Source organism: Bradysia coprophila (assembly GCF_014529535.1).
Source record: "Bradysia coprophila strain Holo2 chromosome X unlocalized genomic scaffold, BU_Bcop_v1 contig_130, whole genome shotgun sequence".
In the NCBI taxonomy this organism is placed as follows: Eukaryota; Metazoa; Arthropoda; class Insecta; order Diptera; family Sciaridae; genus Bradysia; species Bradysia coprophila.
This window is the reverse complement of record NW_023503296.1, coordinates 749,966-766,075: the sequence shown is the minus strand read 5'-3', so window position 1 is coordinate 766,075 and position 16,110 is coordinate 749,966. Positions and strand designations below refer to the sequence as shown.

At 31.0% G+C, this 16,110-nt stretch overlaps 1 protein-coding gene across 4 annotated transcripts in view; it reads right to left on the bottom strand.

Moving 5' to 3' along the window:
- Positions 1–16,110, bottom strand: part of LOC119067858 (homeobox protein homothorax) — a 264,173-nt gene that overhangs the window by 147,872 nt on the left and 100,191 nt on the right. The window contains exon 8 of one of the 4 annotated variants that reach the window (XM_037171098.1): positions 1,124–2,985. The exons of the other annotated variants lie outside the window; for them this stretch is intronic. Coding sequence (XP_037026993.1) covers positions 2,933–2,985 — 53 coding nt within the window. The 3' untranslated portion in view covers positions 1,124–2,932. Of the gene's footprint in view, positions 1–1,123; positions 2,986–16,110 lie in introns of those variants that run through there. 4 annotated transcript variants of the gene reach the window in all.

Sequence of the window (16,110 nt, the reverse complement as noted above, 5' to 3'; positions counted from 1 at the left end):
CGTAATCTATTTGCCTTGAAGAAGTCCCTATCCCTAAGTGAGTACGCATGTGATTTGAATGTAAAAGATGTGTAACCGCATCGAAATGGAACAGAGTTAAAAATTGCTGTTTTTCCGAAGTGAATTGCAGAATTTTTTTTTCTTCTCCTACAGACTTTTCTTCACTTCATACATATATTGACTTTTTAACATGTGATGGTATTTGTTATGCGAATTTTGTGTAGGAGTATTTATTTCACTCTAATCATTCTAATACAAAATTATTTAGAATGGAAAGCACGATCCGTACAAATCAAAGGAATTATGAAAATGATTTTTTGAGCGAGCGAGTAAGAGTGTGGGGTCTTGAAAAGGAAGTGGACAACAATCGATTCTTAAAACAATTCTTGCTTTCTTGGGGAAAGAAAATAGAACCGTATGATTTTTAGGGGCCGTCTGGTGATAGTTTTAGACAATTTTGTACAGACGATTGCTGATTGTTCGACAACTTCTACAATGTACATTGCCCTGGTCTTTCGCCCGACGAACCGAAAAGTTTTCGGCCAGCTATAAATTATAGCCCTTAATTGATGGTAAACTGGCGGAAGTCAAAAACGATGTAACCATCAAATTGTAGAACAAATCAGTAGTCGACCTTGAAAATTATTTAGAATTGGAGGGATCGTAGAAAATACAATGATTTGGATTGGTTTGGAAATGCAGACTCATGAATGAGAAAATATTATAGCCTGAGGTATTTATTTAAGCTTGACGCCTGATTCTAAAAAAATGTCTAATAAGACTTATCGATTGTAATAGAAAAATGGACCACATCAATTAAATGCAAGATGAATGCATGTACTAATTTAAGTAAAATGTTAGACGCTCGCGTAACCGGCTAATAGATCTGATAGAATTCACTCTAGTTGAATTTCAAAAATAGGCCATGGTCTTTATCGTACGACAACGCAAATTTACCAGCAGCTTTTACTTTCGATAAAATCATACAAATCCGAGGAAGTTGATTATTTATGAGAAAATGTATTCATATTATCCCCATTTTTCTTGAAATTATTTTAATAAAGTCTAATTCAAAAACAATTCACCATTTGCGGAAAAGAAACCGACAAAAAAAAATATTCAAATTACCGTGGTGCTGCCCATTTTAAAATGTACGTTTAGAAAATCCAATGTTGTGAGTGTGTTGTTTTTTTTTGCTCTTCTCATAAAAACCTATTATATACGAACATTTGAACATTCAGCCCTGGCTTGTTTACCTACATAAATGCATCATATAAAAACGTAAAGGCAACGTAGAGCAAAAAAAAAAAACAACAACAGCTATACCAACGAGCATTTTGTATGCAAATATACGAAAATATACTCTTCAAGTTTTATTTTTCCATAATTTTATTTTTCTTTTAATTTTTTTTTATTTGTGCTGAAAAACAATCTATATGCTAATTACGTGTTATGCTTCTGTGTGTTAAAATGTACTTCTTTTGCACCATTATAATACTCTGCAAATGCACAATATATCTATATACACATATGCATGCACAATTTAAGCTTCTTGTTTGTAACTTGAAGACGAAGAAAATAGATTCGTTTCAGTTTCGGTATGATCGTGTAATAAAATAAAAATAATTAAAAAATTCGTATTTTATTATCTTGGCTATCGAGTTTTTTTTGTTCTTTAAAAGATTTTTGAATACATTTTGCACAGGCAGCAACTTTTATGTTCTTTTTGGTCGTTTTGTTTAATTTTATTGCAAAACTGCAAGAAAAAAAAACCGTTTTCTCATATGGATTTTTCAATTTTAGATAATGATTCTTAATAAATCGCCGATGTTAATAAAAAAGGTATTTTCAGCGCTCACTCGAGCTCAATAATATTCTAAAATTTCTACAATTTTATTATGACAATTTAATTGATGTTCAATGATTTAATTTTTTTTTACACTCTATACCGATTTTTAAACATTCTTTTCAAGTATTTTACCAGGCCGTTATCGATAAAATATTTATGTAGTAACGAGTGTACGGACGCGATAGTGCACTGATTGCTTTTGACAGCGAAAAAGAAGTCATATTTATGGCGTCACTAATTACCAATCTGCACGTACTTTCTGAAGGATCGGTCCTCACATGAAACTTCTGTATTTTCTTTTTTCTTTCTGTTATCATCATAACCTAACTGATGATTAACGTTTAAAGATATTAATTTGTTGAATAATATAAGTTATTATGTTGGATATGTATATATTAGGGCAAATTTTATGGTTTTATAAATCGAAAGCTTCATCAAAACGAAGGCGTATCAATCACGTACGTCTCAGTAGCGAGAGCGGCTCCTTTTTTACCGGATACTTTTTAAGTATACACACGAAAGAACCGATAAAGATTTTTTTTTACTTTCTGATGACGTTATTTTTTGATTGTTGATTATGGCTGGTCCATCGTTCCTTTTCTTAGTTTTTTTTTGTTTACTCAGGGTTTGTAAAAACTAAAGCGACGAAAATGTTCACTTTGTAAAAAAAACTGATAAAATATCCCGAATGCTTTCAGTGCCAACCCTGGTTCAATTAATATTCATCGATACGCCTATCAATCAATATTTTCGTAAATTAAAAAATCGGCCTCTTGACCCTTCCGTTGTGGCTCGTAATATTTTAAAATATTATGTTATGCGCGATCGTATCTCTCTCAAGACAACCTGCTTGCTACTTACTTTATTAAAGTATTTTTATTTAAAAAAAATTATAAACGTTGATTTCTTCAAATATCTGATGCAGTTGAATCATTCGGGTCAATGTTTTAGTTGAAGAAAGAGAGAGAGAGAAAAAAAACTTTAAAAATCCATTAATAATTTAAATCAAACTCACCAAAAACCATTAATATTTTAATAAAAACTAAGTTCTCCTTTTTTCAATATTTTTTTTATGAGAAATGTTTAATCGAACCGCTGATCGTTAGAACAAAACTTATAATGAAGTAACTCACCATCTGAAAATAAAAGAAATAAAATACAAATTAGGTACATTGTTTGACTGCATGGAATTTTCATAATATTTTTTTTTATATTGCGATTGCCAATGTTAATAAATAAAATAAATGTTTAATTAACTGCTCGTTTTTGTTTCGCTTAATACAACAGATTTATACAGAACACTCAACTCAAGTGATCGTTTATTATTTCTTCTATAAAATAGTACCAATTGCAAATCTGCTATTGTTTTCATCAATTTATTTTATTGTATAAGATGAGAGTGTATTGGTGAAAAAATAATGAATCGGTTCAGGCGGTAATGAAACGGTAGAGAAAGTCACATATCCGCTATATACACAACTTACCTGGCCCCTTATACTACAAACTACCCTAATGTACTTGAGTGCCTCGCACTGGGTCTATATTGCTTTCAGAGAGATGACAACACATGGCGTTTGCCCCGCCGTGTAGAGCACATATTCAGGACATATGTATATAATGTATAGAACGGGCGAAAGGCCAAAAATTGCCAATCAAACCACACATTTAAAATGAGTGTACAGTAACTCCATTAGAGGTTATTTCTCAACTTATATTATGTCAAAAATCCATATAAATGTCAAAAAATTGGCTTTAAAAAATGATAATTTTTAAAACGCTAATTTGTCAGTAAATATCAAGAGATTCCTGAATTAATTACCGAATAGCTTGAGTAAGCAACGCTATCTGTTAGGCATAGTTGATGTTCGAGTTGAGACGTGTAAGCATTGATTTTCAGTCGTGTTTCAGTAACCTTTTAAAGGATGTGTAACAGATGTCGGTATTTTAATATATCTAAATCAAAGCACTGTGCGTTGTTCTAAATTAATTTTTGCTCCAAGCTTTCAGTAAATTAAAAATTTATCAAAACAAAAGTGTCACTGAAATCAGTCATTCTTTATCACGGTTTAGAGTCATTTTTTTTCATTATTGAAGACACTTTTCTAAAAATAAAAGAATCCCATCCCTAATTAAAAACACTTAAAAACATGACACCGAAATGCCATCAAAAACGACCATTTTTTATTACACAACGCAGAAAATATTATCAGAAAAATGCCATTACATTTTTTTGCAATGTTGAGTTTTATTTTTATTGCACCGTTGTCTATCTTTGATTATCAATAAACATAATAATAAATGGGTCTTTGGTTGTTTTCGTAGTTGACATATTGAATGAATCAAGAGGAATGGTGCGTTTCGAAAAAGAATCTGTCTCTAACCCAGTGTGTTGTGTATACGTATCCGTACATAAAATAAAAGCTAACCATGGATGGTTTAATTCTTTCAAGTGATAAATTTTTACGGTTGCGTTTAACCGTTTTATTTTTATTTATATTTTGTATATTTCTTTACTGTACGTAAATATGTTATGTACATTTGATGATTGGCGATGCATTTCAGAGGAAGAAAAAACGATGCTGTTATTGAGGTGGAAAATGGAAAAATCTTACAAGCGGGAAACAATGTCCGTTGAGGTATGATATTTATGTTATTATCGCTATTATGTGATAACTGTTTTATGGCAGTGAAGCCATAAAAAATTGCAATTTATTTTTAAATATTAAAGTTAACATTTAGCAAGCCATTTAGGACTGGATTGGATATTAAAAACATTCCACCAATTAAACTAGCAAATGCCCCAACAAGGAAAAATTACATTAGTGCTTGACTTTGTAAGCTGAATGGTAAATTGAGTTGTGAGCCGACAAACACTTATGGTACCCCAATGTCAAATTAATATCGATACGATTGTGGTTGTTGGTGGAAACGGATCCAATTAATGAGACTCGGATTTTTATCGATGATAGTCATCACTGTTGTGGCAAATATTTCAAATGAGTTGTGACGTTGTGAATAATGAGTAACGGCATGGCCTGAATCTCTTTTTCGCCTGAAGAAACTATTACAAACCAAAAAGAACAACATATTCTTCAAAATGCAAAACCACATCAGAGTCACTATCCGAACAACGTGTTCTCACGTCCATCGACATAAACGTTATATTTTCCACACATAAGAGCATTTACAACAAGTAAGTCATTCATTCTTTCTTCTTCGTTTTTTTTTTATTCAGCGAGACTCTTAGCTCTCTGTAAATGAATCGTGCAGAAACGTAATATTATTATCTCCAAATGCCGCTACAGCAAACAAACAACATCATAATGAATGTTATATGCGACAACCACAGTAAAGACCTCTATGTCGAATGTGTTTATATGTTGGCTTGCTGGAACACACAGAACAAAAGTCCAACTGTCTAATGCTGTACTATGAGATCTGTTTATTTCAAGTGATTTTGTATCAAATAACTGGAATTACAGCATTATTTCTTAGTTTTCCGTTGACTTTACGCGGAAAAATATCAGTTAACAGACTGTGTAATGCACGGATGAGATGCTGTACAACTATATGTAAGATCTAGAATAAAATAAGTTTTTTTTTTTTATTATTTAATCAATGAGATATCATCAGCTGCATAATTGGAAGGAAAATATTTAATCGGCTGGCGATATTAATAGGTAATTTGTATGAGTGTATCTGTTTGTGTGTGCATGTGAGAGTTGATCTTTGATATGCTTTACAAGGCTGGTAATAATTTCATCAATTTGAAGCGATTAAGCAATGGATCTACTATATATTTTAATGGTTGGAAAGAACTGTAAACTGTAAAGACACGTTAAGAAATTGGACATTGACTTTTAGTAGTGGTATTGAAGAAACACCGAGTACTAACTGCAAAAAAATGGTGAATTTTTTTTTTAAATCGCAGATACAAGTGACCACTGACCCCATTCATTCACCAAAATCATTTCTTTTCCACTTCTTATGCCTCATCCAACAAAATCATTTCCTCTACTCATTTTCATTGATTTAACAACAACGTTTCGTTTATCCATTCACATAACTAAAAATGAAGTTCTTGACGTATTTAAATTAGTGAAGTACATTTCAAAGCCATTGTCAGTCTGTCGCCATCATTATTCACAGTCTCGCTTAAAACGCACTCCACTCACAATCAATCTATTTCCTTTGAGAACGGCTACACAATAAATATAAATGCAATCGCGCGTATTTATACTATTATCATGAAAACGAGTGCAATAAACCCTCTATATGGGTACGCTGAATTTATTGCAAAAGATTACAAAACATTCTAATCCAAAAACTAAAATCCTGTACATTGTCCTTAAAATTATCTCATTTTAATGTTCTTTGATTCATTTTCATCTTGTGGCTGTGTGGCGTTTTGTAAGGTAAATACGCGTTCGGCTTTTGTGTATTATATTGTGGTACCTTTAAAAACATGAACTCTTCTTGATGGTGTACTCGGGCATTATCTCAATATTCTAGAGTACACACTTTATATGCACAAAAGTTACTTATTATTTTTTGTACTTTTTTTTTCTCGTTTCGAAAAAATTTCCTCATGAAGCCAGAGAGAAACGGTGCCGTAAGTTATAATACATCTGCATATCAGAATATACATATATGAGAGCGCATATATGACATATATATATACATATATTTGCTACATGCACTCTATACCTGCGACTCCGATGTGTAGTGTTGCATACCACCAAACTGCCGGCAAAATACTTTTCATATAAAATTCAAAGTTAATTAAGATAAGGCCCTATTTTATATGCCATTACGTTAGGTATTTATATGTTGGTATGATATAGATATATATACACACGTGTGCAGAGGGAACATATAAATTTTTACTTTACTTTTTTGGTCTTTTATTTTCTTCACAACGTCATTGTATAGCAAGAGAAATTTTTACCGATTTTTTTTTCTTTGCCGAACTTGTTTATTGTGATTAATTTGGAATTGCTGTGCTTTTCGTTAACTTTTAATCACTTCAGGTATTACATGGATTCGAGTTTTATATCTAAAACAGAAGTGTAGTGAACTTCAACGTCAAAGTGAGTGAAAAAAATGATATGTAAGTCTTTCAACCATTTCCAACAAGCAACGCCAGTGGTTACAAAATAATGAATAAAATAAAATTGAAATTATAAAAGATTAAATGAATGTTAATTGTGTATCGTAATGTTGATTGGACGAATGCAACATTTTAAAATGCAAAGCAACAGCATTCAACAATTCTATAATAACAATTTCTGATTATCATTTCTATCACGTAAACTAAGTCAAAATTCGAAAAGTTTTCAAACATTTCATTTACGATATGAAAATGGTTTCAATCGCATTACGAAATTACAGCTTCGATAACAGTGTGAGACTTTTAAGATGAAAAGCTTTTCTATTTTGAAATCAAGCTGTTTTTCTGTGGTTATTTTTTTCTCTTCTGTTGTCGGTAAATTAACTATATGCCTTTCGTATGAGCTCGAAACTTTGCGGGTGATCTTTTGATCATAATTGTTTACTAACATTTTGTTTTGATTTGTGTATAAAATTCGAGAGAAAAGAAGAAAAAAAAAACGTACAAAGATAGAATTGTAAAGTAATAGAATACCGGACTGATATGGATTTATTAGGTAATGATGATTGAGTAATTAAGCATTTGGATCGTTTTCATGAAGATGATACATTCGACTAAACACAAATTATCGCAGATTCTTATAAAAAAAAATTCAAAGGGAATTTTTTACAACTCTCTTACTCATCACTAACCACAATGTAAACAAAATAAAGACGAGGAAAATGTTATCAATTATTGTTAACTACTTTGAATGAGTCTGAGAGAGTATTTATGTGGAGTTCGGATGATTACATTTAAATCATCAACCTTTACAATTGACTAATCACTCACATCAATCCATTCGAATTCACATTTAGGGGATATTCAAATAAAGCGCACGCTGTCTGGGGAGTGCCTTTGGTGTTGAAACCGAAGCGTTCTCTCCGGTCTCTCCATACATTTTTATTTCTTTTCCCATGAACTTTTGCGTGTATGGTCTAAAATTAGACTTGAATGACCCCTAAATTGTAAATTACTTGATTGATAAAAGGGTGACTTCAATGTTATTAAGCATAGGAATGACACGGACAAAGAAAGGATAAATTTGAACCCTGGCTAATGCTTTTTTGTGCAATATTGTAATTCGATGGTGAGGTTAAAAACAATCCGAAAATGAGCGGATAAAGAGTTCTCTAAATAGAAACGAGCCAAAGAACAGAGGTTATTCATCCACGAGTGAATGTTAGATTTCCTCACTCCAACTGAATCTCTCTATACTAACCCAATTAACCAAATTCTTCCTTTCCAAAAATTCGGAATTCCTTCGGAAAAAGAACAATAGATGTCGCTTTTGTTCTTTTCCGAAGGAATTCCGAGTTTTCGGAAAGGAAGAATTTGGTTAATTGGGTAATAGAAACAGTAAATTGTGAGTTTGTTGACGATATGAATATGGCTTCTCAAATCCTAGTTTGCTCATCAAAATAAGTTTTTTTTGTAAGCAGACAAACTCATTTGTAAAGGTCACCGAAACAAAAAAAAAAGACTGTTGAGAAGTACACACAAATGTTTTTGGTAATTACAAATTAACCCATAAAGCTACAAATTAATATAAAAAAAAATCTCATAATTATATGTAGCTAAACAAAGCAAAACCAGAAAAATATCGAGAAAAAAAATTCAATCAATTTTTAATGGTGTTCCCAAAAATACAATTTGATTGATGTGTGAACAACCAGATGCTTATGTGAATTTTTATATTTATGTTATGAGAGGGCGTTTACCCACCAACACCTTTTCTTAATTATAATAAATTGTTTGCCGAAAAAATTCTATATTAAAACATATAATGCACAATATAAATACATACCCGAGACCGAACTAAAACTAGCACCCAAGAAAATCATTTTAATAATAATAATAAAACAGTACGTGTATAAACATATTGAATTGACCAACCCCTACGTTTATATTAATTTTTGGATTGCTCTACATTCGGTGAAAAGGAGCAGAGAGAGGAAAAAAAACCACTAATAAATCTAAATTGCCATATAAAGTTTTTTTTTTGTTCGTCGTTCCTTTACGTTTTTTGTTTTTTGTAACTATTAAAACGCAACATAGTTATACCAGAACCGATCTGACATGGAGTCTAATGGGATAATGATATGTTTTGTTTTTATTATTATACACTACCATATGTTAAAGGACCGAAATCGCAGATTCGTTGTTCTTTCTTTTCACATGGGCTGTAATTAGGGTAATTAGAAAGCAATTTTCGACTTAGTGAACGCATTCGAAAAAGTGTTTTCGAATCGTATAAGGAATTCGATTTTGACGGCAACACAAGGCGAGAGGGTAATGCTTTTGGTTTTATATGAAAATGGATTTTAACTTATTGTGGCTGTATCATTGAATGTTATACGTTTTATCTTCAAGTAGTACCACATAAGCTGTATACATTAAACGTAGAATTAAAAATCAACATTAAATTTCATGGGAAGAATTTTTCACCGCCAAGAAATCTTTTTGAGTATGGGAAAATTTCGTAATATAGAATTTATAAAATTAATTCAATGCAATATATATACAAAACAAGTACCTATATCGACATTCGAAATCTATCATTCTGCGAGAGATAGAGCGAGAGCCTTGATACAATAATATCCGTCTGTCTTTACATTCAATATAAAATATCTTGATCTACAAATCTCAGCTCATAAAATTTCAGAAAAAAAAGAAAATAGAAAACATCGCCACAAAAAAGCGCCATAAAATTTATGCAAATTAAATATCTCATTGTAATATGTTCTTTCACACCATTTTTATTTTTATTTACACCAAAACGGTTCGTCTATTCTATCACCACATCCGTATATATTCATCCATTAGACGGTTAACATAAATACACCAAACAACAAGAGAAAAGGCAGATCAACCACTGTATTATACCTATACGTACGCACACCAAGCCCCCGAACCCTCTACTCATCTTCCCTGTGTTTACACCGCGAACAAAAAAAAAAACTTTCTAAAAGCTATAATGTTGTAAATGTTTAGTATTCTGACTTTTACGTTCCTGCTTTCTTTTTTTTTAAGACGAATAAAAGGAGTCTGGGCTTTATTTTTATTTTTATTCACGTCTTTATCTGAAAATTACGCACACACTCTGGGGGCTATCAATGTTCCCATTTTAAGGGGAATTTGTTATGTTATTCTGATGTTGGTTTGATGTTATGACGTCGTAACTATTTGTTGCATCCCTTTTATCCCCCGTAAGCATAGCTTTATTATGTTATTGAAAGAGAATGTTGAAGAGTAACGTGTTTTTTCGTTGAGTTGATTGTAAAACTTACGCTTAAAATGGAACCAATTTTAGTGGAAAGAATGGTTTTTATATTTTCAATGAATGAGTATCATAATCGTACTTTCCGGAACGGTATTTCCCCCGTGGGCTTATCACCATTTTGGCAATTCGGTTAAAAGTTTTACTGAAAATAAATCAAAAATTTCAGTTTCTACTCTTCAAGACCTGCAGCGACTGCGGCCTGTTTTTTATATATGTGTTTTTGGGAAACCATACAGTCAATTTAAAAAATTAAAATTTATATTTTGAAAAAGTGACAAATTTAATCACATTTTTTATAATTAACGAATAAGACCACAAAAAAATCCGATTCCATATCCATACCACTTTTAATCTCATCAATTCATTTATTTCCATTTTTTTTCTCTCCGTCAAGATACAATCATCTCATAAAAAAAACCATGCAACTGTGGTTTGAGCCATGTACACATTTTCATATCTTCACCTAATATATTGAATGTTGATTTCAAAAGAAGCTCTCAACTTAAGAAATCACAAGGATTATCTTTGTAACATGTGAATCTACTTTACGAAAGACGTTTTCATTTCATCAAAGATGGTTTTCTTTCGCTTCGGCATCGGTCATTTCATACATTACATATGTGTCTGGTATTCACTTATGAGTAGATAAATTTTGAGATGAGCATTACGTAGTGAGGATGATAAATATATTTTTGTTTCGTGTTTTTTTTTCTGTGCGGTTTTTTCGTGAGTAAAACATGTAAATTCTACAACATTGATGCGTTATACTTGTTAAATTGTTGGAATATGGCTCAGAAAAATTATCACCGGCAGCTTTTATATTTTTGGTAAGTGTTATATTTCCTTGATAAACATTTTACCTTGTCGTTTCAGAGTAAATGTTGAACGTATTCGATTAAATAATACTTTGATGCTATGCAACTGTAAGACATTTTGTGAATAGAATCAGTTTCAATGAATTGATATTCACTACTCAATGGATTTATCATTCAAACCATATATTGACGTCAATTAGTTTCAGAATGCGTACATATTTTCGATAATAAAATAGTTTACAACAAAGAGCTGGTAATTGATTAATTAATTTGCAATAAAATCGATTGTATATTGTGTAACCCGGATGCTTGATAGCCTTAAGAGACTCCAATAAAATGTTCTTATATCAATCGATTTTCCTTTAAAAATAGGAAAAAAAAATGTATTAAACTGGAACAATTGATAGCTGTAACAACCAATGGCGAATGAAACAATTTATCAATTTTATTGATAGCAGAATATTACAACAGCACTCTACAATAGTAATTATCATATGAATGAAATTGAACTTTATAATTAAATTTTTTTTTTTCGAAAATCAACTCGCACATAATAATTCATTCAACAATTTTTTTTAATCTGCTTTTAAAACCAAGTGTCAATTGAATGTGTGAATATGTGCATTAATATGAATATTTTTCTTTGATTCAATGGTTTTTCATTTCTCATTTCATTTTAAAATAAAATATTTGCTTTTGCGTGTAGCCTTCATAGCTTCACACTATACTATAGTATAGATATACACATGATGCATACGTTATATACATTCACTCGTATATATGATTTTTATGAATTATTCTTTATGGATCAGTGTTACACGAAGAGAACAACGATCTCATTGTACTTTTTTTTTCAAATTCAATGGATCTTTTTTTGGGAAGAAGATAAAAAAAATTACAAGTTTGTTGTAGCACCATGTGTTCTGAAGATGATGCGAATTATTATCAATTGAACGATTGTATGATTGTAAATTATGGTTTTGGAAACAGGAACTTGATGTTTTTTTTCATCTTTGTATAGAAATTGTAACATGCACAATGTTGTATAAAATTTAAAAAAAAAGTCAAAGGCTTTGAATGGACCATGTGGCACCACCTTTCACATTATTTAGTTTAGAGTGACTAAAAAAACACTTCTAAGACAAACTATAAAAGACAATGATTCTGATATGATGCATGCATAACGGTACCATGTGTCGAAGTTAACTTTAAACGATTTTCTTAGAAATATTTTAAGTTATTGAATTTCATTTTTCTTTTTTGTTTTAAATTTCTTTTCTCCGGGACAGCAAGTGTAAATGATACCTCATACCATTATATGACTGGAGTGCTGGAAAAGAGTGTGTTCAAAAACAAAACCATTGCTCAGATATTCGTCGAATATTCCTGCTGGTATCGAATATTTATTATTTTTCTTGACATTCCATTACGTTTTCAAACCGAAAAAATATTAATCTGTTAGATCAAATCTTCAAAAAAACGATCTTGGGATAGTCAGTCTCCAAATGACTAATATCCAACACTGGAAAAGTCTTTATAAAATTTAATGGTCAAATAAAACCAAAACGGTAATCATATTCAAACATCAAAAAAGTTTTTATTATAACGTGTGTATATGCATTTTCAAGAGAGGAAAGAAGGAAAAAAAACGAAAAATATATAAAAACATTTTTAACGACTGTCAAAACCGCACACATTGTTAGCAAGAAAAGCAATAAAAAGAAACATCAAAGATTGTTTCTCTTGGCAAGTCGGGTGTAGTATAGTTTTAATATCGCGTAGGTTATATCTTAGTTATGGGACCATTATTAAGTTCTTTCTCAGTTTACCGCACTATTAAGTCTACCTGTTTGTCTTATATATATACGATGTGTGTGTACATACAAAACCATGCATCGAACAAATGCAACATTCACTCGCATAATAATAATTGTGCAGAGAGATTTTCAAAGTTTTTTTTTTTAATTATTGCCCTTTTTTATCTATTAGTTAAATTAACAAAACATAGCGCTGCAGCACACAAAAATGAAAACAAAACAAACATTACAATGTTAAATTTTTATGAATATTGCAAAACCACCATTTGTCATAAATCATCCCAAAAAAAATTTATTGCGCGTAAACATGTGTAATTAAACATTTTTACTAGAGCTGTAATTATGCTTTTAATAAGTGGAGAACCGGCTGGCTCGTGGCATACAATTTACAAATATATAAATCATGAAAAGGGTGTGATGCAAACGGTTCTCTTTTTTTATTCAGTTTAAAGCCAGAGAAACGGAACACAAAGCGTGTATTGGAAATTTCAAATCGAAGATGATCAACATAGAATTTGTGGAATTATAGGGTTATAGGGGATTTGTATGCATTAGGAATTGTGGGAAATATTTTTTGATAGTGACCCATCACGGGTTTGCTTCACAATTTCTACTCAAGAAGTGGTAGTCCGAGAAAAGTCCTTCTGTGTGTGGTAAAATGAAATAATTCTTACGCATCATTATCAGACTGCATCATTATCAAATTAGAAATATCAATACACATTGTTTAGAAGTGAAAACAGATGATTTTTAGTAAAAATTGGCCTAGTTTGTGAGTATGTGTGCACACATGGTTGCCCAAGTGAATTGGTATAGCACACCAATGTGTCCATAGTTTGTAGAAAATTACGGAAAAATTAGCCTCGAACCACACAAACAGAATGAATGAGAAACGAACAACCCTTTTAGTCATATGTTATTAATAGCAAATTAAGCCTTAAACTTTGAGTATAGCAAAATGTGTGCTGAAACTAATGAAGTAAAAGATTTTGCATCAGATACAATGCGATACTTCAAACAAAAGATGTCGTAGATTTATTAAGAATACCGCTGTAGAATTGAAGAAAAAAAAATCGATTTGTGTCCAGAAACGAAGTGGATCAAAACCTTAACGATGTATATGCAAGTGAAATAAACGAACTGCATTAAAACATGAAATTAACATGAATTTAGCTTTCAACGGAACAGAACGCACTGAAATAGCCCTCAGGTGTAATGTGCTTGTCTTTTTTTTTTCGTATTATTTGCCCCACATTTGATTGTGTAATATTTAATATTCTTAGCATAGTTTCACTCGGGAATTATTATTAATACCCTCAATTAGTCATTGCGTGCCGCATTCTATCATCATCACATTAGTGTCCTGGTATTACCGAAAAAAGTAATACAAGAAACACAAAAATTGATGCAATAACATTGACAAGAACAAAATAATCAAATTATTGACCAGTGGTGTCGAAATATATTGGAGTGAGTTTAATAATGCAATAATTAAGGTAAACATCATATATGTGGTTTAAGGTATAGAAAAAAAAAGAATTAAACAAAATGATATACTCACAAACTTCTCCATGCGTACATATACTAATTGATGATTAAGTCTCTTTGGGGACCGTAAATGACCAATTCACGTGACTAAATATGAATTGAAACGCACGCGTTAATATTTTTTTTTCTGTACGTTCTGCTTAGAATTGTTGTGTTGTGTTTTTTTGTGTGTGGAAAACTTCTTTTTAATGAAAATGTATAAACACACTAAATGTTACAATACAATACACCACCCGATCGCATTACATTTATATGGTGGTGTTGCGTTCAAGGACACAAAAATGTTTACGAGTTGTTTGTAGGTGTCGATGTGACGTTTTTATTACAGGGACATTACAGAAATTTTAATGCATAGGGTTTGTGTATGTTTATACACACATCCACTGGTTATAGAAGTTTTGTGTAACTTATTTGTAAATGCGGGTTTATTGAAAGCACTTTTTCGGACTTTCCCATTCGGTTACAATTTCTTCTGGACTAATTTTTGTTTTGGTTATACAAAAATAATTCATAACGCAATGCTAGTTCTTTATTAATGGATTTTATTTTTGTTCTAATTCCTCTCTGTTTCGTATATATTATGTTGGTTGAGTTAAGTTAATTTCATTGATTTTATTATGTTAAAATCCCACATCGGGTCATATGTTCGTTTTGTTTTGGTATCACATAGTTTGGTGTACATAGATTCAAACGAAAAAATTAATAGCATCACTTCAATGAAAGACATATTGTATATGGAAATGGTATACATACTTAAAATATGAAGAGAATAACAAGCCACAGGAAATGGGAGGGCAGGACAGAATTCCGAAAAATTCAGGATTTTCAGGAAAAAAAAACTATTCGGAATTTTTCAGAATTTTCAGAGTTAGTATTCCCAATGATAAGCCTTGGCATATGTTGTTGTTAGGGTGAATATTTAAAATTTCTTCGTCATTTAACTGGATCGAGCAAAGCTTTTGAAGCCTTACTTTTGTATGTCTCACATAAACTATCAGTTCCGAAACTATTGGTACTGTTAACACCAAACAAGGTTCAATTAAATTTGTAAAAATCCATCAATTTAATATGAAATAAATGGACGAGAAAAAAAAGAGTTTGACCCCCAATAAAATGCTATAAATTAAAGGTGGCTTTTCAATATTTACAATTTCATATTCCAATTTCTTATAATGACCCATTTGTACATAAAGTTTTTTTCTTCTTCTTCTATGCTCAAATAACTTAAACCAGTCACGAATCCATAAAGTCATTAGTGCTTTAATATTTACCATATTATAATAAATCTCACATGATATCTTGTACGTAACCTAACAAACATACCTCAAGCCACATTGTCTGTCCGAAAGAATAAAAAAGTATTAAAAAAAAACTATCTTGTCTTGTCGGCGGCATCATATTTTTATTGTTTGGAACACATAGTAATGGTCTATTATGATTTTATATGGTCCTAAAATAAATTATAATTTGAATTTGAATGAGTGTGTGTATTCAGAGTTAGCAATTAAGTGTACAATAATTTAAAGATATTTGAAAATTTAAATAAATCAAAATTTAGATTTGGGATCATTAAAGAGAAGGTAAATTAATAAATTCTTTTTTGTGTGAATATAAAGAAAATATTCAATCAAAGAAAATGTGTACGACGC